General features: G+C 40.2%; 1 protein-coding gene and 1 long non-coding RNA gene across 4 annotated transcripts in view; one reads left to right on the top strand and one right to left on the bottom strand.

Moving 5' to 3' along the window:
• SNX10 (sorting nexin 10) overlaps positions 1-12,629 on the top strand; it is a 35,298-nt gene extending 22,669 nt beyond the window's left edge. For both annotated transcript variants that reach the window (XM_050310633.1, XM_050310642.1), the window contains exons 4-7: positions 628-728; positions 1,317-1,415; positions 9,450-9,665; positions 10,110-12,629. In XM_050310633.1, the coding sequence (XP_050166590.1) occupies positions 628-728; positions 1,317-1,415; positions 9,450-9,665; positions 10,110-10,188 (495 nt within the window). In that variant the 3' untranslated portion in view covers positions 10,189-12,629. The remainder of the gene's footprint in view (positions 1-627; positions 729-1,316; positions 1,416-9,449; positions 9,666-10,109) is intronic.
• Positions 8,234-26,322, bottom strand: part of LOC126637410 (uncharacterized) — a 30,753-nt gene continuing 12,664 nt past the window's right edge. Inside the window, exons 1-2 of one of the 2 annotated variants that reach the window (XR_007628319.1) lie at positions 13,582-14,296; positions 8,234-9,607 (exon numbers count right to left, since the gene is read on the bottom strand). This is a non-coding gene — a long non-coding RNA (uncharacterized LOC126637410). Of the gene's footprint in view, positions 9,608-13,581; positions 14,297-26,322 lie in introns of those variants that run through there. The other variant, XR_007628320.1, reaches the window with a different exon arrangement.

Below are 26,322 nucleotides of genomic sequence, written 5' to 3'. Positions count from 1 at the left end.
GTGGAGGGTGGGTTGGACTGCTGGCGGTTTTCTAATAGAGTCCTGCCTGGTAGGTGGGATTTCAGCTAAATGTGTGCTCCATGGGAAAATTTGGCAGAAGTATTTAATTTCCACAAATTGTTTCTCTTTTGATGCAGTGTCATTTTTCAGTGAACTAAGAGTGTTCTGTGGGAAAATTTCCAAATGCTGCTACTTACAGAGAGCAGTCACATTGGTTTCTTTGGTTTGATATAACTGAGACTGCACACTGGAAGACCTCTATGTAGCTGTTTGCAGGATTATAACTGGAATAGCTAAAGATGATCTTTTTTCCCTGCAAAGATTGACATTATCTGCTGAAACTTTTTTCTGAGGTCTTTTTGTTCCTGTTAGTGCAAGTTGTACGGTAATCCAAATCTCTTGCTTTTAAAAAGGAAGCAAATGAAAAGTGTTTCCCTGGGAAGCAGTAGAAACTGTCACCAGTCCTGCCTGAGATAAAGCAAAGTTTAAAACATAAACTGAATTAATGTCAAGCTTTCCATTTGTGTCTTGGGCATTACTATAGAATCTCAGATGTGTTTTTAATACCATGCCTGCACTTTAGCTTAAACTGATTCACAATATAAAATGTCTTTTATTTCCCAACAGACAAACAGTATGTGCTTTACAAGGAAAACATCCTGTGTTAGACGTCGCTTTAGAGAATTCGTTTGGCTTCGTCAGAGGCTTCAGAGCAATGCGGTGCTTATGTGAGCAACTTTATACTTGGCTGTTTAATAATCTGTCAGTCATGGAAGGGAAGGATTTTTTCATCTTAATTCTGAGAACTACAGAAATCAGATCTGAAAAATGTCCTGTGTTTCTTACTTGGACAAGTTTATTCTGTACAAGGGCATTTTATGTGCTTTAAACCCAGAAGAATGTGATTTTTACTGATAGCCTTTGTTTGGTGAGGCCCCCTCTAATTTGTAAGATATTTGATCTGTGGGTTTTTTTGCTATGCACAGGTAGCCCAAATAGCAATCTTGCATAGGTGTCTGCACCTCCTTTCTGCACTTCTTGGTTGTGCTTGGATTTTGCAAGCACCATAAGAGACCCAGCCAGACATGCATGCAGGCTTAACAACTGGGCCAGCAAAATCAGATTAATTTATTTTCCCCTTTGAGATGTCTGAGAAGCCCTCCAGTTTCTTAGCCTTGTGTTCCCAAATTGATTTCAAGAGCTTCTGGAACATGACCCATGGTTTTCACGAGCTTGGGGTTGGCATTTGCTTATTGCATTTTTCTCTGCTGTTTCACATTTGGTTTTAACTGCATGTTTTCTTCCTGTTAATAAAGACAGCTACCTGAACTGCCATCTAAGACTCCCTTTTTCAACATGAACAATCCTCATCACGTGGACCATCGCCGTCAGGGTCTGCAGGAATTCCTGGAAAAGTAAGAACAGCCTATCTTAGAAATGTTGGGAATTTTTATGAGGTCATCAATTTCTGGTTCAAAATAGCTCATCTCTGGTACTTGAGAGCCACCGTGTGGTCATCTGTATTGCTACACATTTGGTTATATTTTGTATTTGCACTGTCATATTTCATACACGTGACTTCAGCTCTGTTGGTTATAAGGAACCATCAGCTGGGGCTTTTCCGTTGCTTTTCATTGCACTGGTTATAAATGCAGTGTTTTGGATTTAACTCACTTTGCAATCGCGTGCTAAGGTTGGGAGATCTTTCTCTGTGATGTCTGTTTCTAGCTTTCAGTAATGAGCTAGATAATCTCACAGAAAGAAGCAGACTAGTGTCCCTCTTTATGTTCATGGAAAATCAATGTCTTTGGTGGGCTAAACCCCTGGGAACCTGGGAAATTTCTCCAGTGAGATCTCCTAACACAGAGATTTCCTATAATGCAAATTACTTTCTTTACCAGTCCCACTAACATAAGCAAGCTCTAGCAGCTGTGACCATTTTCAGTACAGCTGCAATCCGTATAAAATCATTCATCAGGCTTAGCTGGAGCCTGACCTGTGTTATAAGGCAGCACTGTGAGATTCAGTATTGTGTCCCTCAGTCCCACTGCTGTAGCCACTTCACCTTCTGCAGTAGCAGAGACCCTGTTGGTGTAATTTTCTGCTTTTTCTCTGCCATTCTTGTAGTGCCCTGGCACTGCTGGTATGAGAGCAGGCTGCTCACAGCTGCTGGGGCAGGAACTGTGCATACATCTGCAGGCTGCTGCTAGGGGTAAGGGCATGGTGAAACACTGCAAGCAGAGACTATTCATCTTCTTTCCAGTCAGTGTGTTATAAGCCTCCCTAACAGATTACAAATCATTGCTCCTGTGCTATATTTGCTAGGCTTCATAGCTGAAGGCAGGGAGAGCTAACTGCTGCAGGAATAGCATTCTGTATACAGTTATATAGGATCTGTGGCCAAAAGGTCAGCCAATAAATACTGGTTGAAGGCATGTGAGACAGGGAAGGAAAAGCAGAAAAGGATCAGAGGTTTTTTCTGCATCTCAGGAAAGAAAAACACTGAAATGGAATTACTATGCTCCTAGAAGCATGTTAATCATGATACAAAGGGTGTGGTAGCTCAGGTTCCTGGATGAGCAGGTCTAGCTTAGCTGTGTTGCCCTGTAGAGCAGTGCATTTCAAAAAACACTCTCATTTTAAAATAGTGAAGAGGCCAATCTGGTAACAAGGTACAGTATATAAGCATCAGAAATGTTTAAAACCACTGTCAGTGCTTTAAAAGGCAAAAAAGAGAGGTAGAGTCTCTTAAAACACATCATCACACTCCAGTTTTGCGGATGTCTGTAGTTTAGATGGGTACTGGCAGCAGAAAATGACAGCATATGGAGCATTTCACTTTGCTGCTCTTAGTCCAGGACTGGGAAAAGAGGCAAACTCGGTTGTCAGGTAAGGATTTAAATGTTTGAACGTGACTACTAGAAAGGTATCAGCTTTCTCTCAGCCCTAGGGAATAACTGGAAGGAATTCTCAGAGTGTGATGAGATGAATTGGCCTGGCACCTTACATGCTGTACCGTTGCCCTCTGCTGGCTGGCACCTGTGTGCTGCTGCTCACAGAAAGCATCTTTCAGCTGGCTCAGCCATGCTGCCGTGATGCTTTTACCCCCCCTCTTTTATGACTCTGAATCAAAGGTTATGATTCCTTCTCTGAAACTGAATTTGTGGGACTCCTTAACAAGTGTGTATATATATATAATGCACATATATATAATATATAGGTATAATATACATGTATATTTTGTAGATATGTATGTTCTATATTTATAGTATGCATATGTGTATAATATACATATATTATGCATATATATATCTGTGTATCTATACACACTTGACTTTACTGAAGCTCTGGGTGTGGATGCTGCACGTTCTGTGGTGTGGCAATGCCAGGTGACGCAGAACCTCTCCGATGTATTGGAAAGGCGGTGTAACCCAAAACTGCAAAGCTGAAAGCTCCATTTGCCCCAGCAGTCACTGTGCATAAGCTCACAGTCCCACTGGGGTTTCTTTGTGGCAGCAGGAGAAGTGAGAAGTTTGCAGGTAACAGTTTAAAATGCCTGGATGCGATGCAGGAATCCCAGCTCCTCTCTGCACTAGGTGCCTTCTGATGTTATCAGGATCCAAGCCATCTCTGAAAAGGAGGCGTTAGATCTTTCAAAGTCTTGGTTTATGCCCTGTGCCTGTTGCTGCATGGATAGGTTGTTGTAGTGTCTGCCCATGCAGGAGCCATGTGCCTGAGGAGCAAGGACCGAGCAGCTGGAGGCTCGCTAGTACTCAGCTTCTGGCCCTGGGAACACCTCCATATTGCCTGTATCTGGATGGCTACAGAATTCTCCTGTCCTTGGCATCTCACTCCAGGACAAGTTAGCGAAGGGCAAGGTGCATACTTAGAGCCTTTTTGAAGCCTCTCTATGCTGAGCACAGTAGCATAAGAATTGGGCCAACAGCTGGAAAGTTAAGCAAAGCACTAGATTTTGGTGAAATCTAGAAACAGGTGTCCCATTTAGACTAGGGTTTGCTGTGCAAATGCAGGCTAAGACCTACTTGTCTTACAGGTTATTATCTCTGAGTGATGAAGAGCTGTAAAGCTCACTTCTTGTCTGGGCATAATTTAATATTTCAAGAGGCCATTTGCATTAACGGAAGTCAGCTAGCCCCTTTTCAATTATGAATTACTTAGTAAGAATAAGGAAAATTATGTGTTTTTCCTGGTAAGTATCCTCATACTTTGAGGATGGCCTGTAAATTCACAGGAAAAGCTTATTCTTAAATTAAAGGTCAAAATTAAAACACTGTCTTATGATACTAGGTTCTGTAGGATATTCTTTGCTTTCATCCCTTTGTAGCTGTACAGGTTTAACTTTGGGATTTAGATTACCCCACAGAAGATCATTTGGGTTTGCTTATGAGAAAACTAATTAACAAAGATACTTTGAATGAAGTTGGGTTCAATCACTGACTTTATTTTTTTTTTAATTGAATATAGGTGGATCTCAAAAAATTAAGTGATTTAGGAAAAAGAAAGTACTCTTCAATTACTTCTCAGACATGCAGTTTATGATGGGGTGGAAGACATAGCAGTAGTTTTGAGAAAGGTAATGCTTGTTGATAAAGGACATCCACAGTGTTGGTTGTCTAGAGGGCCATGCATTGGGCTCGCTTGGTGCTGGAGTTAGCAAGCCACCCCAAATTTGGCTGCCTAAGGCAGAGTCATTCTCTGAAGGTGGCTGGTGTTTTGCCCTTTTCCTTCCACCTCCTTGCCTTCCCCACTGCAATCCCACAAGCAGAATCTGGTGCAGGGTCAGAGGTCTGTTTTGGAGTTGTCTTCACTGAGTGCTCTCTCAGGGATGTGGGAAGTGGGAGGCTGGCTCCAAAAGGGAGCTGAATTTCACCTTACCCCTGCCAGGGGCTCGGGTAAGAGTATCAGCAGCTGCGGGGCAGGTGGCTCTCCTTTGGCAAGTGGTGGTTGCCTCTTTCCAATGGAGCCGTGCTACTATTTCCTATCTGGTGAGTGAATAATGTGTAGCAGGCATGTGTCGCTTAATCTTTTCCTAAACGCACGCATTATCAGATACCCAACAGTTGCTTCGCAGTTGCTTGATATCAGTAACATTTCCTCCCTTAATAAAAAATGAAAGAGGAAACACAGTCGGCTTTTTTCTGAGTGGGAGCTGGGGCTTTGTTCGGTGTGGGCTGGGGCTGAGGGGCTGGATGCTCAATAGAGGGCACTACAGCACAGGCTGTCATTCCCAGTCTCTCAGCTCCTCGGTTTTTTCCCCTTGCTCTTGTGATATGATGTAAATGGGCAGAGTAAATTTGTCGAAAACAAAACCAGAGTGTTAACCTTCCACACACATGCAAGCGTGCATCTGTCATTGTATTAGGTTACAGGAGATACAGGAAATCTTTAGTTAGGATTAAGTTGTACTGTTCAGCCATATGTTGTTCTCCTCCAGCAGAACAGTGTATAATATACCTAATAAAATCATGTTGAAGAAAACCAGATTTTGGACCTTGTCCAAATAAGACAAAACACATGTTTTGTCTTTTGTAAATATTTTTGCCATAACACAGGGAAAGAGAAATATTCCTTGTGTAAGTATCCAGCATTTTCTCAAAAATGACATTATTTCTTCTGGTTGTGAAGTGATATTTTTCGGCCCTGCTTCCTTAAAGGTCTAGAGATCATGAGCATTTACTGAAAGCTTACAAACAAAGATTCACATGGCTGTGAATAAAAAATGATTTTATTATCTCTAATTCTAATGTAGAGCCTTATCCTGCAGCCCCCTTAATCACATAAGTAGTCATTATGCATGTGAGCAATCTGGCCGAGAGGAGTGAGATCTCTGACAAGTAATGACTACTGATGGGATCAAGACTTGCAGGATTTAGCCTTCCGTTCTTATTCCAGGCGTGCATAGAAGGTCTGTTGTTCCCCTAAATATGCTCAGTCAGTTTATAGGAATTATTACCGTGAGCCGTGACTGCTCCATTAGCGCAACGGCAGCGAGTGCTGATTTACATCACTGTAACCACAGCCTTGTGCTGACACCGGCTGCAGTAAAAGTGTTGAAGAAGCACTGGGAGTGCTACTGGTCGTGCTGAGACTGCGCAGGCGTTCAGCCTCTGTGAAGACATCTGAGTATTAATATTACGATGCTCCTCCCTTCCTCTTGCCTTTTTAATTTGTTAGGTGGCGTTTTGTAATTTTGATTTTTAAAGTCCTCGGAGCCAAATCTATTTTTCAGATGTACAACCCTTCACACAGTGAGTCCCCAGGACAGTGAAAGCCCCAGAGTGCAACTACTATACCAGCACTTAATGCTACTAGTACCATCTGGTGACAAATATATGGTTATTTCCTTGAAGCAGGAATATTTTGAACAGGAAAGCATAACATTTATGGGTAGCACAGAATTTATTTTTCATTTTGATTGCTGGAAGAATGCAATTAAAAAGCAGTCTAACCTGTTGGTTCACAGGGGGTGAGAAAAGCAGGAGTTATTTTTTAATTAAGAGAAAAAAAGAAATGCTTCAAGGGTACAACCAGCTGAAAGATGTTCATATATTTGCTTTCAGGATGGTTTAAAATGATTTGCAAAATGCATTGAGTGTTTGGTCTCAGTGTGAACACATTGTGAACGCACACACACATACATACATATATGTATGACACACATATGCACACACAGTGTGTGTGTGATTAGCTCTATGAACATCTTTCTATTTCTTCTCCTTGGTTTCTCTTCACTCCCTTCACCTCCAGATGGCACTATGAAGCAGAAAAGAAAATTACTGTGAAATAATGAGTCCAATGTAAAGTAAAATTGGAAATTGAATTATAGCTGCAGAAAAAGGACAGTAGCCTTGAGGTCCTGATCAGTCTGTACTCTTATCACTTTTGTTTGCTGTTCCATGTGTTAGGTTACTGCTGAGTTAATAACAGTGCTTTAGCAGTTCAAGGCTTAGCAGAATTGTACTGGACATGAAATAAAGCTAAAATGAATTTGTGTCCAATATCATTGACATTAGTGCTCATTACTTCTCTGGTGCAATGCCTCAAACCATCTTAAATCAATTTTAAAGATTAGCCGTTATTTTATAAAGAAAATAAAATACATTTCAAACAGCAACAGAGCTGTAAGTGTAGTGTAATCTCATGAACAGTTAGTTACTCGTGTTTTTGCTGGTTGGCAGGAAACTTTTGAAGGTACAGCAAGAGGAAAATCTGTGAAACTAAATGCCGTCCACAGAATTTAATGACTTGGCTTTTTGCTTGGTCAGTTGGTATTAGACACGCAAATGTTAGAATTGCAGAAATGTGCATCCCCTCATGGTGCCTGTGAAAAACAGTAACGGTAGTTACTCTACAGTAAACTCCAGCATGTTATTTTTCTTTTCTTTTTCTTCTTTTCTTTTTTTTTTTCTTTCTTTTTAAGGGGAAAGGAAGAGGAAGGAGAATATTTACTCCCCCCGATTGCATAAACTATAAAAGTGAATTTATTGTCTGGAATGATACTTTTACTTTTTGTTGCAATGTTTGTCTTTTTTTGGAATGTGTGTTTATCAAGAGTCAAGGCTGAAATCCTCTTTTAGTGGCTGCTGAATGATGGCTTTTCAAACTGTAATCATGAAGCTGTTGCTGTCAAGGCGTGTGGACCTGTAAATTTTGTGTTTTGAATCATTTTTACACAGCATTTACTGGCTTCTAGACTACAAAGTTTTTCTTTGTATTAATACACTACACACATTGATTTTTACAGATGTCTGTTTGCTCTGTTTGTTTTTAAGTAAAATTGAGAGAATTTAGATTGGATTTAAAAGGCTTTCTCCAGGTATGAGTGTGTGCTTATTTTGAACTTCAGCAAAATCTGGTCTTTCTGAGACTGAATTTCAGCTGTACCTGGGTAGATCATTAGGGTCATTGCAGACATTTCCTCACTGGAAGGTGTCAGAGTTTGAGTTATTTGTTTGAGACTGCATGTGTGTGTTTACTTAGGCCACTGAAATGTGCGTGTATGAGAGTATCTCGTGTTTTCAAGTGGATACCTCTTATTACTTATTTTTAATTTGACAGATTTTATAGGCTTGAATTAAGCCAAAAATCCTTTTGTGTGTTTATTAAATGTTATTGTAATGTTGGCCTCTTTTGAGAACAGTTTTCAGAACGTATTTGTGTTTTAAAACATTACACTCCAAACACACCATTAATCTTATTCGAGAGAAGGAACTAATCAGTTATACCTTTTATTTTAGTCAGAGTACCTTTAAAATGCAATATTTCTTTCTGCTCTTACTAGTTCTTACATTAGTGTGATCTCTTGTTTCCTATTGCACAGCAGTGACTTTTTTTGGTAAAAAACTGTTACCTAAATGAGTAGAAATAGGTAAATATTGACTCTTATTAGTTTTGAGTTGTTTAAAGATATTTTAATAGTTTTCTGTGGAGCGCTCTTTGGCATGGTCATAGACTCTGCTGTCTTTATTACATGAGTAAAATTACATGCACATATAAAGAAAGTCTCTTGTTAATCATTCTAGGATTTGCGTATTAAAGAATTCCTTCTGTAAAGAAATGTTGAAGAAGAGTTGCATATCTTTTTTTTTTCCCAAATAGTGATGATGATCCTTAATTTTGAGGCCTTGAAAAAGTAACTGCAACTTTCTGCATTACTGGAATTGATTGTATTTTGATTACTCTTATGTGATATTAAGTAAATACACTGTGCTAAATTTGTTTGGAGACTTGAAATATATATGAACCAAATATTAAAGTGGATTTTTTAAAAATAATAGCTGGAACTAAATAAAATTTAAGAGTCCCTGAAAACTGTTTGCAAGTAAATTAAAATCAGTGTTCAGTATTAACATTTTCATTCTAGCTTAAATATATGCATATTTGTAACGGAGTGAATAATTTTGTCTAGTGTTGGCTCCATTGTTTACAGGTATTCCAAAGCACATGTATGAAAACTGTTCTGTCTACACACTGTCTCTCTGCACACTTCTTTATTCCACCAAATTGATGACTTGTAATTTTTATAAAAGTTCAGCTATTAAAAAAAAAAACCCAAACAAACAACAAACAAAAAGACGAAGTTTTTGTAAGAGTATATGCCTCCAACTGCCTAAAATTCATTAATTGATCCATGTGGAAATAACAGATGGTTAAATGGAAGAAATGTCCTTGAAGTTATTCTAATAGCAGATGTGCCTAACTATTAGCTTCGTGTTTTTACTCACCTAAAATTCCAAATAATGTAATAAGAAAGTAACACACACCTAATCATTTTAGTATGTTCTCATTACCTTCTGTTATTGATTTAGGATTCATCTGAAAACTTAAAAGCAGGACATAATTTAGAATTTGTTCTGGGAAAACACTTTAGAATATATGTGTTTGTGTGTAGCTTATATATAAACATTTGCCTTTTTTTCTTTTTCCAGGATCGTACAAGACACATTATTGCTTTCAGATAGTAGACTTCACCTCTTCTTACAGACTCAGCTTAGCCCAGAAGATATGGAGGCTTGTGTGTCTGGACAGACCAAATACTCTGTTGCTGATGCAATTCACCAGTTTGCCTCTTTGAACAGACGTTTTCCTGTAGAAGATGAAGAGAGAAAAAAAGGAAAAAATGATGCAGGCTCTGATTCAGAGAGGTGATTTCTGTATTGCCTTACTTTCTGAGGTTATATATCCAAATGTACACATGCGCATGCTTCACTTTTTTTGTTGATGTAATACTAAGATAATGAAAAAATTAATTGACTGAGATTTTATTGAGCTGTGACAGCTCATCATAGAAGTCTTCACACACACCTCCACACTGAATTAATGAATGCAGTAGAAATTCAATTATCTGCATTCTGATTATGTGAATTTCATTTAGTCAGACTTGAATTATTCGCGTTTAAATTATCTTGCTAAAAAAATATCCAACTGCACTCCAAATGGCTAATTAAAAGTCCAAATTTCCTGTCTCTCTTTGTGACTGGAGATAATTAAAGTTCTCCTCTGTTACTCAGGCTTTGAGTGTGTTGTGAAAACCAATTTCCTCCTTTTATTTTTTTTTTTTTTCTCCCCCCCTCTCCCCTTTTCTGCAGTTCATCCTCCGGGCTCCGACCTAGTGATGACAGCATTTCATGTGGATGTAAAGCAAGCCCAGCTTCTGAAGAATCATGAAAAATCATTCCTCTGTTGCTATCTTAAGGACAGTACAAAGCAGTTTCTGCTCTGTTTACTGGTTACGTGCGCCACACAAGCAGGGCTGTCTGGTAATGCGTACCTGAAAGACCCGTCGTCAGTACAACCATATGTCCTTACAAAATATTCAAAACAGACCTTTATACTGTCTTTTTGTTGTTTTTTGGTGTTTGTTTTTTTTTTTAATGTGTCTTGATTCAGGCCTACATGTTACCTATTTATGTTTTTGTGACTATTAAAATCTCAGTATTGGGTAAGTCCTTTTCTGACACACATTGCCAGTTAAAATATTTCCCTCAGTGAGTGCATGTCTTGGATCAGAAAAATAAAGATAACTTAATTCCTCATCTTAAAAGTTGGTATATCATATTAAACATATTCAAAGCATCTTTTTGTAATTTGCAGCAGAGAAGTTTCATCTTTAGAAGTCATTTGACGCTGCTGATGAAATTACACACCCCACCAAGGTACTCACTTTTTAAAGTAGCTCGGCAACATCAGCAAAACAACATTCGTACAAACTATATGCTGCTGACAATTTGAGATATAAATACATGTTCCCGTGGTCGAAATTTCTGCAGTGTTTACAGAAAGCCTGGTTTTATCATGCATGAGTACTGAAGGCAAAAATTTTCGAGTATGGTCACTTATAACTTTAGAAATACAAATAAAAATTACATAATTTCTCGGCTTGATGGAGGTTCTCAGTTCCCAGGGAATTATGGATACTCATTCCCAGTGAAAATCCTGGATAAGGCAATTGAAACAAGTGGCTGAATTTTGCACTGACCTCGCTAAGGCCAGGATTTCAGCCAACATGTTTTACTTTTGTCACTTATATTTGAAGATGCTGGGAGGGGTGTTTTAGCTTAGCAGCTGAAATGGAGAGGTGATGATAATCACGTAGCTATAACGCGCTGTACGGATGTTGCCCTCTCCACTCTTCAGGAGTAACAGGAGCTGCTTATTTCATTGTGGCTGTAGTTAACACGTTGGAATATTGACTTTTTCACAAACAAAAGGCAGGCTCGAACACAACTTCGTAACCACCAACACTTATTTTGATTAAACGTCAGTTTTGCTCTTTATTGTTCACAGCAGCTGCGTAGTGTCTTGTCCCAGATTCTGTCAAAGGAGTATGTTTCACTGTGGTGTTGTATTTATATTTGACATTTAACTGCTATTAAAAAGACCTAGGGGGTCTGATCACTCTAGCAAAGCTTCCATTAACTTCAGTGCTGTAGTTACTGGCCTAGAAATGGATATAAATACATGCTCGCCTTTTTTTTTTTTTTTTTTTTTTTTAAGAATTATGTGGTTACTTTCAAAGAAGGAACATTTTAAACCTGTGAATTACAGAAACAATAGATTATTAAATGGCCAGCTAATAAGCCTAGACATGTGTGGGCATGCTTTTTTAAAGCATCCAGATGGGAATCTGTGTAATTTTAGAAACATGTTTTAATGGCCTTGAGAATAACATCTCTTAGGTAACTACTTCAAGCCACTGTATTTTGTTGATGGCAGCACATTTTAAAGATAAATATCCATGCTTCTTTTCCTTTGGTCTTACTGATTTGCACAAATGTATCTGTTCACTTTCTCAGCTTGTGTGTGAGTTAGCAGCAATGTTATTTTAATGTAAAAGTGATAACATCTAATTAAAGCAACAAGTTATCACAAAAAAAGTAGCTTAAAAATAGCTGTTATTGCCAGGCAGAGATTTTGATTTCTTGACTTTTCTTCTTTTTTTTTTTTTTTTTTTTAATAAGTTGGCACATTACAAGAAAAATGGTTCAGTGAATTTATTTAAAAAATGGGAAGGATATAAAAACAAAAACTGGAATAATGTCTGAGAAGAATACTAATGTTTTTATTTAACACAGTATGAGGTTTTCTTTTGTTTTAAAAGATTGAGTTAAACTGTTGAAGCACTTTACAATTCTGGCCTCCTAGGACATCTTCAAGATCTGCAAAAAAATTACAGAAACACAAGGTTTGGAAAGCCTTTGTGGTGTTTTTTTTTTTAATTTTTAATTCTAGGAACTTATCTGTAGGCCAGTGAGTGTTTTTCAAATGAAGATGTTTCTGAAATAAATATTTGTTTTCTAATAGCTCTACTGTTGTTCTGTTATTTTCTCGTCACACTGTTAAAAAATCTTAAGACTACTATAACAGAACTTTCTTCTCAGCTATGACAGAGATTTGTTTAAATATTTATCTTTTGAATGTTGCCTGTGTAGCTATTATTACTAGAATTTTTTGTATTAAAGGGTGAGGAAAAGTATTCCATGCTCTCTAGTATGTCCACTTTCTGTATCGGCTGTATGTAACTGCATATAAATGCTTTAATACATTCTGTTTCTTTTGGAGCATTAAATATAACTGTTACAAATTTAAATGTTTTAGAAAAAAAGAAAGATTTTTAATGTCTTTTGTGACCTCAGTGATTTGGTGATTTCTTAACACTGGCATGCAGTTTGATCAGTTGATCCACTGGTATTTTGATTCTCATTTTTTAGTTTTAAATAATGCTGACATTTCCTGCTAGTTTTGTTTTGTTTTGTTTTAACAGGCTAATATCTAATTTATAAATTAGAAATAGTAATCAGATTACATTCTATCTAATTGCAGTATTTCTGCCCTCAAAAGCCGTGCTTTATCTTTTGCTTAGAACTTTATATCCTCATTTTTACGATGATTTCCTAAAAGCTTTTAAGTAATTAAATAAAACAAGTTACTACTTTCTAGCTCATGTTTAAACCTGGCAGTGAGCTTTCCTTTATTTCAATATCAATATCCTAATAACCTTACGACTTACCATGTGTGATTTACTCTTCAATTGTTTTTGTAATATGTATATATATACACACACATATGTATATACACAGTGAATATATGTGTGTGTGGAGATATATATATATAGATATATAGATATATATATATATACACACTGTGTGTATACACACACCCACACTGTTGTGCTTGGGTTTTCACTTCTTTTTGTTTTTTACAAAAAGAACAGCAAAAAAACAGCAGAAAGATGAGAAAGATGGTGTATTTGGAATGAAATATGTTTAAATAGCAGTGTAGATCTATAAACATTGAGGAAAAATTATGCTCGAAATGGCGCACTGCAAACTTCCGTGTCTAGGTCTTTTTTTGACATGTGATATACCGATTTTTTTTTCTTTCCTCCAGAGGAATATTTAAATTTTTTATAATTATGAATTATTAAATTCAAAGTGTTTGTGACTTGCTCTACTGTAAATTGCACAGTACGGATAAAGTCAAAACAATAAACCTTCCATGTTCCTATATCATCTCCCTGTAATTGCAGGACTAGGCGCAGGTCTAAGGACAGCGCTTTACCTTTCTTCTCTAGCTTTTACAATATTGCAGAAATGTAAATAATAATTTCCAGTCTCGGACTGATTCTTTTCACGAAAGGCCTCAACGCTTTAGGAAAGACACAGCCATTCTCCTCTTCGGCGTTTAAAACGCGGTATAGCGGCTTAGGTCGCTTCTTCGCCTTCTGGAACAAAAACCTCCTTAGAAATTAATTCAAGTGGCCTTGGTTAAAACAGAAGATCGAACTCTCTCTCTCTCGCCTTTGGGCTCGCATCCCGCGGTTCTGACCTGGAGGCGCCCCGCAGAGCATCCGCACCGGGCAGCGGGTGTGGGGTGGGAGCGCAGCAGCGAGGGGGCTGCCCGCGGGAAAAAAAAAAAAAGGAGAGAGGGAAAAAAAAAACCCACCAACCAAACAAAACGAAACAAAAAAACCCCAAACAAACACAACAAAAAAATCCAACGAACGGGGGGGAAAAAAAAAAAAAGGTGAAAAGGCAGGCAGGGAGCATCCCAAGACCGCGCTCGCCGCCCTGCCCTGCCTTGCCCCGGGGACGCGGAGCGGGGGGGGCAGAGCCTTACCTGAGGGCCGCCGCGCTGTCCGCCCCGCTCTTCCCCGCCCCGCGCAGAGCCCTCCCGGCCTCCCATCCGGTAACTCGTGGCAACCGCATCCCGTGGCAACGTTGCGGGGAGGGGATGGAATGCGGGGAGCCCGCGGGAAAGAAGGAGGCACCGCCCGCACGGCCCCGCGGCGCGCTCCCGATGGCGCACAGCGCCCCCCGGTGGCCGCACGGCCACCGGGGGGCGCTGTGCGCCAGCTGGAGCGCGCCGCGGGGCCGAGCGAGCCTTTCGCCTTTATTTCTAGTTTGTTTTGTTTTGTTTTTTTTTAATATGCTCCCTATCAGCCCCCCCCCCTCCCTACCAGCCTCGGTGGCAGGCAGGGGGGCTCTTAAATGGAGGCCTTTTTTTTTTTTTTCCCCGCGGAACAGCGAGAGAGCCAAAAGGGCCTCGTGTCGCCCGGTTATGTAAGACACGGGTCCCCCCTCCTGAAAAACGCGCGGTTGAATCGGGAAGGATTTATGTAATTAATTGACCAGTCTTAACCTGTTATCGTGATGTAAGGGATTTGGAACTCATTAATTTGGGCCGTGACAGATTTCATATTAGAGCTGGCAAATATGGATTGAGCCTCTTATTCTTGTAGCAGCTGGAATTTCCATGACAGTGAGGATTAGTGAAGAAGACCTATTGCTCAAGTCAAACTGCCTCTTTTGTAATCAGCAGCCCTGCTCTGCATTAAAGGGGTAATGGGAAAGAGGAAAAAAATAAATACTCAAAGAAAAAAAAAAGAGAGAGAAATTTATTCATGTAGGGAGCAAAGCAGGGGAGGGAGAGGAGGGATGTATCCTGGAAAGCATAGGCACCAGAGTTGGGTTTTTCCAGCTCCGTGGCAATGAAAATGCCACAAAGGCAGCCGTGGGATGATGTACAAGGGAAAGTGCCTGAAGGTCTGTAGCATCAGCATGGACCTTCCTGCCTCTGGCAGACCTTCAGATGGAGTCTCCCGGGAGCCACCGAGCACCTGGGGCTGCAGTGTCAGAGGTTCTGGGAACAGTGTCTAGGCTGCCAAGAGCTGGAGGAATTTAGAAATAGAGGTGTCATGATCCTGGGGAAGGCAGGACTGGGAGGTGCCTGTCTTTCAGCCTGGACTGTGACACCCTCCCCAATGGGGAAGAGGATGCTCAGGGTGAGTAAGAACCAGGTCCAAGGACAAGGACAAGCCTCCATGCAGCCATGGCAAGGGTGGCTCTGCACACGGATATGCCTCAACTTCCCAAGTACAAAGACAGGAGTAAGAAAACACCGTTTGTCCACTGGTTCATATGACAACCTCTCAGTGTGGTTTTTCATGGTGCCTGGCTGGGGAGGGCTCTCATCCCATTATCATTTCTTGGCATTGATGTAATAGTAATAACATTGAGCGTAGACAGTATGGAAACAGTCTAGGAGCTTTTATTTTCTCTCCTGGCAACCTGTTAATAACTGTCCTGGTAGTGAATACAATTGTTAGCCAAGACGTTAAAAGGTTTTCATGATGCATCATCATATTTCTACATGCTAAGTGTTTACCTACTCTTGTGATAAATGCTATGCAGAGATGAAGGGTTATTTTTCCTTTTCTCATTGTTTCTTTTCTTTATGCCATTTGGTAGTTGAACATTTCCCCTTCATGATTGCTTAGATCTGCCATTTGCTTGAGTCCTCTGGACATCTTTGGTCATATACATATTATCTTGTTGTCCATCATTGTATTGGAATGATTATATGGATCCTGGTACCAGAACTTGAGCATTCAGTCCTAAATCTGGGAATCTTCCAGGAGTTAAGCGCTTAGTGCTGGAGTCCTCACCACACTGTAAACTCTTTGAAGAAGGGCTGCTCTATCTTGGGTATACAGATCTCCCTCTATCGTAGGCTTTACATTGCTCTTGTCAGCTAATAATGTGGATCATAGCTTTAATCTCCTCCATTTGAAAGAACAACAAAAAAACCCAACCAAGACCAATAGATTGTAATTTGATTGTACTCCTTCAAAGAATGTATTTTATTTTACTGTCTCCTCATAAATTAAAAAATCTTCACACATGTCAGCTATCACACATTTCCCCAAAGGTAGGGAATAAGTTATCTTTTATGATGGTACACCACACTCAACCATTGTCTCACTAAGTTTATCTTTGGTTTTTTTAGTGATCAGGAGGAGCAAACTACTCAGGTAGTGCTGCAGCTATAGGTTTTACTAAACTGTACTAAATTTTTATCAGGCACAGCTAATTTCCATGTTAAATGTGCCAGCATATGCCTGAGCTTAGAATTATTTCAAACAGCAATAAAATACATTGTAAAGTTTAAATGGATGCTGTAATTACAAGTATTTGCACTTTCTCTGATTTTTCCCCATGGTTATATTTAAAATATGCCTGAGTGGTAGAACTTTCCTGTGGCACCTATGATTTTGAGTGCTTGCAAAATTACTAGTAATGTCTAGTAGTGTCTTCCCCCCTTTTTTTTTTCGGTTGTAGGTAAGAAAACAGTCATCAGCTGAGATGAGTATTTTGTCAGACTCTTATGTTATTTCTATTCTTTCATGGTTAATCAGAAAACAAAGCAAAAACATATATGGAAAACTGAATACGGAAAAAAAACCGAAACAGTTAAACCTTCTGAACAAAAACATATTTGCGTCAGATATTTTGTAACTTACAAGAATACCAGAGGCCTGTTTTAGTTCGTGTACAAATACTAAATGCAGAATTGGTTAAGACATATCAAGTGCTGGTTCAGTTGAAGTCAATGGTAAAGACTTTGTGCTGCTCATGCTGAGGGTGAAAACATTCTTTTTTCTGAATAGCACTCAGGTTAAAAATGACATTTTGGTTTGAACAAATAGCTGGCCTTTTAGAATGTACTCTATAGTTAATTTCTTCCTGAAAACAGGAAAATGTCTGCTTTGAAATAGAGAACGTTTTAAAACAGTCATTTTCAAATGCAGTGCAAGCTCATTTTGTTTCTGAAAGATAATAGGTAGTAGATGAAGTTCTGGGTTTATTTCCTATTTTTGGTGTACTTATGCTTATGTTAAGTCATGAGTCTTCAATGTGTGGTATCATAGGATCATAGAATAGGTTGGGTTGGAAGCAACATTAAAAGTCATCTAGCTCCAACTCCCCTACCATGGACAGGGATTCTTTCCACTAGACCAGCTTGCTCAAAGCCCCATCCAACCTGGCCTTGAACACTTCGGGGATGGATTGTCAACAGCTTCTCTGGGCTAACTATTCCAGTGCCTCGCCACCTCACAGTAAAGAATTTCTTCCTAATATCAAATTTTAACCTACCCTCTTTAAGTTTAAAGCCATCACCCCCTGTCCTAACTGATCAATAATAGTAATGATAAAGTGGACTATGAAGTCTATCCTTTCTTTTTGTATGTTTTTGCTTTTAAAGTGCCATGTATTTCCAGCTGCTAAAACCTCACATAGGTTCTTATTTCCTGTTACTTGAACGGGTAGTGAAAACTGTTTCAAAAGACAGTATCTCCTTGTGCTTCAGAAAGGGAGTGATTTTTCTGAAGTCACACCTCTGAGCTGAGCATCAGGAATCTTGATTCTGTTTTATTTCCTATTTAAGCAATACATTATTAAAAGGTTTCTGTAAGGAAAAGGCAGTCAGCAGCCATAGGTGACCAAGCCTCTGAAAAGCCTGGGTCAGATGAAGGTGTTAAAAACTTGAAAGTGCAGCCCTGAGTTCTTCAGAGCACTTCTCACTTGGACCTGGATCCCCTGAGGTATTTTAGCAGCTCACTCCCTGAGTTGTGTTTTTCTGGACATGTGATTATTTCTTGGAGGCTTTTTTCCAAATTTTGGGTTTGTGTATTTATCCCTGTGTGGGGATGAAAACAACCAGTGTGTGGCTGAGAGATGGGCAGGTCTTTCAGGAGGAAGGCTTCTCCCTGTTCCTATCTTGTCTTTGCAGTCTACTTTCAGCATTTGCTGGTGGCCCCTGTCTGAGAGCAGATTCAGAGTCACAGTAAAGTGGCTGCTGGTTTGACCCAGTTCTTACTTTCTTGAAGGCAATAGCTGTCAGGTAGTAAGATACAACTTGGTCTGGACCCAGATTATTCCATGAAATTGGGCTTTAATGAGACACCTCAGTGTAGGACAGGAGTTAACCCACAAGGTCCAGGGTTCCTGTGTCCCCATTTGTGTCTGCATGCAGCTTTTTACTTCCAATGATCATTTGAAGGCTCTGTGTGTTGAATTATGAGACTGAAGCACTAAAAACATGAGCAGAGCTTTTCTCAGAAGCTAACATTGACTTAGGGAGGTCAATTCCTAAACAGATTTAGTCACTCTGACTCATTCCCTGAAGAAGCCCACTGCACCCCTGATGTTCAAGGGCCTTGAGAGACCCAGTCTTATGACAGAAGAGTAACCATGTGAATGTCCACCTTGGAACAGTAGTACTTATCCACAAGAAATAACTTTGTTGGAAGAGTAACATGTTTATAGTAATAGGATAGCTTCTTATTGCATGGCAAGAAATGCCTTTTAAGTGCTATTTCTGTGAATCTTCTATTTTATTACTGTTTTCTGCTCTCTAAAAGACCCAAAACTCCTTCTACTTCTAATGATCTAAAGCAGTGGGAGAGGAGGTTGGATATGACTGTCTACTCATAAAAATGCTGGCAATTTGGTCACGCACAAAAAGAAATATAAAAGCAAGTTTTGATCCTGGATAGTTTGAATTTTGCTGGGAAGTCAAAGCTCCACCTTGGCACCAGACTCAGCACATCATGTGCTGGATATAGGAAGTTAATAATTTGTCTGTGTTTATGATAAAGCTTCCCTGTCCAGAGTCTCAAAGCCTTTTGTGATGAGGAATTGATTCAGTCTTACGATAAACAGGATCTACTATTTTACAGTTGAGGAAACTGAGGAACAGTGAGGTGACCACAATGATGTACCAGGCATCTCTCACAGATAAGGGAAGAACAATGTTCCTCCTGCTGGTGGGCTCCACTGCTTTACCTGCTGAGAGACAAAGTGCCATGCTCTTTGTGAAAATCTCACCCCAGCTATCAGCATGAAGCACTTCTAAGAGGTAGCAGAACAGAGATTTACGTCTATTTTGGAAAAAGAGAGTTACTCTTCTCACTAATTAAAAAAAACAGGAGGAGAGGAGAGGCAATTAGGGTACCTTGTTTAGCTTGGTTAAATAAGCAGCACTGACAGGATTTTCTCTGAGGGACACTTGCAGAAGTACTGTGGTTTTGTTGCCATCAGATGGTGTTAACATTGGAACTGGACTGAAGAAAGCGAAGCTGATGTTGACTGAAAAGTGTAAGAAAGATTGATTCTGGCCAGATCTTTCAGTCTTTACTCATCCATCCATGACAGTACTTATTAAAACAATTTGGGGCTGCTAGCATGAGTAAAGACCATTTGTGTGAATGAGCACTGCAAACTTCCCTTACCAAAGTTGTGTTGCCTGTTCAGCTGATTCCAGCAGACATCCTCACAGTGTGAATTTATCCTGCTGATGGGATGTATGATCTGACCTTTCATAAGTAAAAAAAAGTCTCAAAAATTGACTCAAAATATAAGCATTATCGGTAAATACAATTTTCTAGATTACAACAGCTCATTTAAGTAAACCCAAGAAGAATGTTTTAAGGTTCATATTTTGGTTTCTGAGCAGACCTTTTTCTTGGAGTGGCTGGTGACTGAGACACTTCACCAGAAGGCTGTACAAGCTTATCCTTAATTCTGCATTGTTTGTAGAAAGAGTCAATGACTTCTGAGAAGTAGGTGAAGACTGTGCCAAGGACAGGGCATTGTGCTGTGCTGGAGCTTTACTGGCTCTTCCCTCCCACTTTGTTCCTTACTAATCACAATGGCTTCCTACAACGCATTTATCAGCACAGGCCACTGCCTGTAAATAAGAGAGTTCTTGTCCTTTCCAAAAGCCAGAAGTACAATGTTATCTTTCCTCTTTCCCACAGAAGAAAGCCATTAGGAAATTCCTTGGCTTAGTTTGTCGCTCCTTATTCCTGGATAATGTTGGAGCCATTGTAAAAAGATGAGGCTTATGTTTCCTTCTGAAGATGGCAAACTCACTGATGTTTTGTATTGAAGAGCTGGATGTGCCCTAATGTGTTGCATCCTGTAAGGAGAGGAGCATTCTGGGCTACTTCAGGGCTTGGGAATCCACAAATAATTTTGCAGGTTTGAGAACCAAGTACTTGGTATTTTTCTGGGTGCAACACAAGGAAGCAGAGTTCTGAATGTTAAATTTAGGGAAACATAACTGGGGAGCCAGTTTATGGCTGTGATGGTGATTGCTGGCATTAGTTCATAACTATAAACTTTTAGCGTGCCCTGAAATTTCTTTGCAGGCAGTGTCTAAAGTCCCATAACTAAAGAAGGAGAGATCTCAAAGTAAATTTTGTAAAGTGAAATGTAGTTCCTAGAGAAGGATCCTCCAGCAGTTCTCTGTTTCTCTGTCTGCTGGGAAGGCAAGGAGGAGCCCCTGGCTGAAACTCTCCTGCCACAACTGAGGGAGACTACTTTGGCTGTGGGTTAGTGTCAGGGATGTCAGCAGCTGGAAAGTCACTTCTCTTGCTCATTCCCTGTTTGCACCACTTTGATGTGGTTTCACTGTGCCCAGATTTCCCCCCAGGAAATGGTGCTTTGGGGTCTGCTGAGAGACATGTGCTGAACTCTGCCACTTGAATGCATGAGACTTTGCAGCTCCCATGATAGATCTGGAGAGTTCAAGCTTCCCTCTCACTTAGGCAGGTATTAATACTGTGCACATGCAGAAACTCTACAGACAGAGGAAAGATTTTACTTCTCATGAATCACAGATTAACAACCAAATCACCCCCACTTACAGAAGTCATCCCTTGGGGTCAAAAGAACCATTTGTGTTAGCAAGAGAGGCAAGACCTCCCAAGATGTACCAAAATGATCCTGAGATGAAATTGCTCTGGTCTTCCCGGGAGGGCCCGCAGCGTCTTGCAGGGTCGGCTCCATAAATTGTATGTTCTTCAGGGCAAGGACCTTGCCCTGCGATTTGTCTGGGAAGCACGTGTTCGGTGCACCATACTGCAAATAATAAATAACCACTTTGGCTGCTGGCTGGGCTCGTGCTTATGAGTCAATTCTCCCTTCTGATTCATTTCTTATTTCGAGATACCAGCAGTGCAGTTTTACTGGAGTATGTCAGCGCTGGTGTTAGCCTCCTGCTCTTCCCTTGCTCACGGGAAGGCAACTGTCATCTCCTGTCTGCAGCATACTTTACAGCACTGAGGAAGAATATTAATAAGATTTGCAAAAGGCTTGCTGGCAATTTTGGAGGAAAGGTTTCCTACAATGGATGTGCAGCAAAACTCCCAGGAGACGGAGAAAACCCTCCCACTGAGAAGAGCTGGTGTCATCCCATTTCATTGTCTCTGTGTCACTGCAACACCCCTGTGACTCTTGACATGCCGCTCTGTGCTGCTCTAGTTTGTGCTGTTCAATGTAATTTCCTTGGTTGGACATCTTTATTTTAGAAAATTAACAAGGTTTCTACTTATTTCCCTATGCCTAACTGTTGGGTGCTGACGGTTTAAGTAACAGTATCCTTCCTTTTCAGGTCAGCTAGACTTTTGCTTTTACCATTTGATTTTGCATCACATTTTAAAAAAACTTCAATCTTACATGCTATATTTCCATGCAGGTTAAGGGCTCAGGATCACAGCAGTGCATGTGACAAGGAAACCAGAAATACACTTTGTCAGTTAGTAACAAGCACACTTAGTCCAGCAGTCAAGAAAAAAAGGCAGACGTAGAGAAGGTGATGAGGTGACGAGGCCTGACGTTTACTAGATCTGTTTCTTTTGGGAAGCTGGCAGAGTTTACTCATTTACTACAAAATTGCTAGGAGTGCCCTTTGAAAAGCAGTGGGCACCCTTGCTGTGGTTTCTTAGCCATGTCTCACTTGCTGCCATCACACTTAAGCCTGTCTGGGAGGTCCTGGAGCGTGGTCACCCCTGCCCTGCTTTGGTGGGAAACTTTGTGCTTGCACTGTCCCTTGCCAGGGTTCCCCCTCCTCTCCATGAGCAGCTGTGGCAGGGTGCAGCTCTGCCAGAGGCACCTTGTCAGGGCGTGCCTGACATCAGTGAAAGGGGACAGGCTGACTTTTCCAGATCCGCTCTTGAGGACCCCTTAAATGCAATCCAGGCATCCTCAGTAAGTCTGTGGACATAAGCAGAGTTGCTTTCTAAATAAAGAGATAAAGTGCAAAGAAAGAAGGCTTTTGAAGTAAAAAACTGTGATCCTAATCTTTGAAGAGCTCACATTAGATGCTAGAAGCCTCAAGACAATCCAGTTCTGCATCTGCAGGTCTTGACCTTTGTTATTTTTATCTTCTTTGGGTTCAGGGAGACAACTCTTAAATGGAATTAGGAGTCTCTGAGCTGGCTCTGTATTTGTAAGCTGATGCTCATCCACTTGACCAACAGATTACCATATTTTTTATTGCTTATTCATGCATCATATATATATTTATACAGTTGAACAAGCGTAATACTTTAGAAAGTTTGACTAATACATCAACTGCTTCATCCAGACTTACCTTTTAATATGTAGTACTGATATTTCTTGGTGTATTCAAATAATAAATTCCTAACTACTCTGTAAGCCACACTGAGTTTTTGTTTCATTTTGTTTTCAGATTGAAACCAGGAAGCTAATGTACATGAGTCGCCCTGTTCTGAATCTTTGTCATCTTAGACAACCCTGCTTATTGCCAGCTCATTTCACAGAGATCTATTTCAAATCAACTCATAAATTATTAATAGTACATGTGTAGGTCAGAGAGACGCTAACCCTGACAATCACACCCTAATATTCTCTCTTTAGCATCAGAAATAAGAAAGGAGATGTGAATAATCAATATTCAACAACCATGGTACATCTCATACAGATATGGTATATGCACTTAGAAAAAAAACCCACATCTTTGAAAAACCTGTCAGGCTGGCATTAATCTTGCATGATGAATAATGTGGCAATCTATGAATTTTTAACACCTTTAAAATGATAAAATTGTGGGATGTGATATCCAAAAGTAAATTTGTTCAAATTGGAGAATATTTTTGATCAAATGGAGATATTGAATAATGTGTAGAAAAATATTTAAACATCAATTTAAATTGCACAGCAGGCAAGACAGTTTGTACAGGTTTGTGACTGGAAGCAGCTTTCCGTCACAAATAATTCGCCTGCAGATTTAATTATAACTCAAAGCTCAAGCAGTAACTCTTCTGAGAAGAGCCCTTACTCTGGAGGCCCTGAACAGCTCCTGGGGCTGTCTGGCAGCTCTTGCCCCCCAGCCATCACTGGCACGGAAAGGGCCACATAGTTCCTTGCCTTGCCTGGTTCCTGCTGTGCAACACCCTCTACAGAAAACCCCACCAAATCAGAGCAGGGTGCTTCCAGAGAGGATGTAACACAGCAGCAGAAAGGGGCAGGAGCAGAATTTCCCCTTTTATTCACATTAGGGCTGAATCCTGGAGGTGTTGTGCACACTGGGCTCTTGGCTACTCCTAGGCACCGCCAGCCCTCCCCAGTGAGTAGGATCAGGCCCTTGCTCAGTTGATAGTGCTTGGTGGAAGAGGGCAAGTTTGGGTTTCCAGTCTGGAAGGAAATGAACCACTAATACATAGGAAATAATGGGATGGATGCTCTTTTACCTGAAGTTCAGTACAAATTTGTTTTTGACATTCATGGGGACAGGATCAGACTTTATATTTGAAGCTGCCTTGCTCTGAGATTGCCTGACAAACACTAAACCAACTTGCTTCATTTAGAAACTGTCAAAAAGGAATTACTAACCTTTTATACTTATTAAAATTGCTATACGTGTTCCTGTAAAGGAACTAGAGAGCAGCTGGACATTTTAATTTTCACTGTATGCAGAATAAAAACGACACTGAAGGACTTTACCTGTTTTTTTTTTAAATCCTTCTAATGGAAGCATTTTATTTTATTCCATTTTTATTGGATGGAAAATAAAATGTGTTTGTTTCCCCAGATTTGAGGAGAATTAACATGTATCTGATTGTTAATATTTGATCCTTCTTTAATTATTTATGGTATCAAGGAATGAATCTGTCAAGTAAATAATGAAATGCGTACATGCAGCATATGTAATTAGGTTAGGTGCATAAATCCAGAGTGTTCACTTTATAGTTGTCAGTGCAAAATTTATTAATAATGAGAAATGCTAAGTGAAGAAAATTCCTAACAGTCTACTCATTAGTGTAGGTTAGAGCAGTTGTTGAAAAGGAAAGTTATCATTCCTCTCTTACTGCATTTCGTAATTTCAGAATGTTAGTAAATCCTTATATATTTTCCTCATCTCTGCTCTAAATATATAATAAGATCAGTCTTTAAGTTGTGCTGGGAAGGTGCACTTTGTCATCACTTTGCAAACAGACAGCTATCAAAATAGAGGGCTTTTGCAGCTTTGTGTAATTTAAAGCCCATAATGTTATACCCCAGTCTTGCTTTCCTTAGGACACAGGAGTTCCTAAATGTTTAAAGGGGATGAACTGCACTGTATTTGTCTCCTGGTACTTTAGGACTAAGGGTGATGAATGAATGGTTATACAGAAGCACAAATGTGACTGTACATTTGTCAGGGGTAGGACACAAGCAGCACAAAATGGTGGGTGATGCAGACTGTGTTTGTTTGTGTTGTGTGTCATCTCCTGTGTTAGCAGAAGTCACACAGCCACAGTCTTCACACAATTTGTGTCTGCCTATAACATACATGTATTAGAAAAGCTCAGCTTTTAAAGGTCCAGGTTTGTAGCCAGTTGTAACAACTGTGAGACCATCTATTCCGAGTGGAGTGGTGCATCTGAGTACTTTCTGGGCCATGGGTGATTTGGTCCACACAATCACAAACCTTAATGCCAAGGGTGGTGACCTGAGCAAGGAGCTGTGTGGTTGTGCCTGGACCCAGGAGTATACGAGCCAAACTAGTAGGCTTTAACAATGGGACTATGTCCCATGTCACTCTTACCACCCCTTTGCTTGCTATCAAGTCATTTCTGCTTTTTGCAGATTAAGGGGAAAATGGTTCTAGTTAATAAAAAACAAAACAAAATTAATCTGCGAGTTTATTCCTTCTGGGGTCTGAGAAAAATGTCTGAGAGAGATGAAACACCTGTTTGAGACAGAGAACTGTCACTGTGGGACCACAAAGAACATTTCTCAATCCCAAAAGGTATTTTTCAGAGCTCCCTCTCTGAAAGAATATTTGATTGCTGAATGTATATTTAAAACAATATTTCAATATCATTTTGAAGCTTATCATTATTACAAGCACTTCATGGGCTAATTCTCTATATCCAAGGATAGGCATTCACCCCAGCTCACTTTTTCTGTGGAAAATTAGATATCTAGTCTGAATTAGTCATCTGGGCTCCCTCCACGCTCATTGAGATTCATCGCAGCCTGAAACTGGCGCTCGAGGCTAAGCCTAAGATACAGGAGGTGAATCACTCTCTGGAGATGCTGTCTCTCTTCTTGGGCTGCAGAAAGCTGATACTGGAAGCCTAACTAACTAAATGAGATGAGCTGAATCCCACACTATGTATCTGTGCTGGATCTGACTTCTACCAGTAATCTTAAAGGGAAGGTCATCACACGATGACCCCACGGTAGCTGAAGCTCCTGGAGACTGACCATGCAACCACAGCAAAGTTCTTATGCTGGCTGTGCCTTATTTCTCCAAAACATTAAAATAAAGAGGACTGGATTTGCTGATCAGCAGAGGCTGACCTAAGTCTGAGCTGTCACTGAAAGCCCCCAACCTGAAGCTGTATAACTGTATATCCATATCCCTCACTTCTGCTGGCCTCAGCATCCACACAGCGCAGCAGGCAGCTGCTTTGAGAGCTGACTTGGCTGAGCACAAGTCTTTGGGAGGTGTCGTAGGGTAACTTTTCATTTTTAGAGATCTAGCTGACCATGCAGCCCCACATTCACTAGTGCTGGCACAAGGGAGAAAGAAGATGGGAAGGCAGCAGTTGCCAGTGTTGTGAAGTGGCAGGGTTGCTGCTGCTGGTAGCGGTGCAAAATTAAACGGATTGTGAAATTGAACCCTGAGCAAAAGGATGCTGACAGCCATTCATTAAATTTTGTA

This window comes from Myiozetetes cayanensis, unplaced genomic scaffold (genome assembly GCF_022539395.1).
Source record: "Myiozetetes cayanensis isolate MyiCay16 unplaced genomic scaffold, myiCay2020 scf1, whole genome shotgun sequence".
Taxonomy (NCBI): domain Eukaryota; kingdom Metazoa; phylum Chordata; class Aves; order Passeriformes; family Tyrannidae; genus Myiozetetes; species Myiozetetes cayanensis.
Note: the sequence above shows the minus strand (reverse complement) of the source record. Positions and strands in the feature narration are given on the sequence as shown.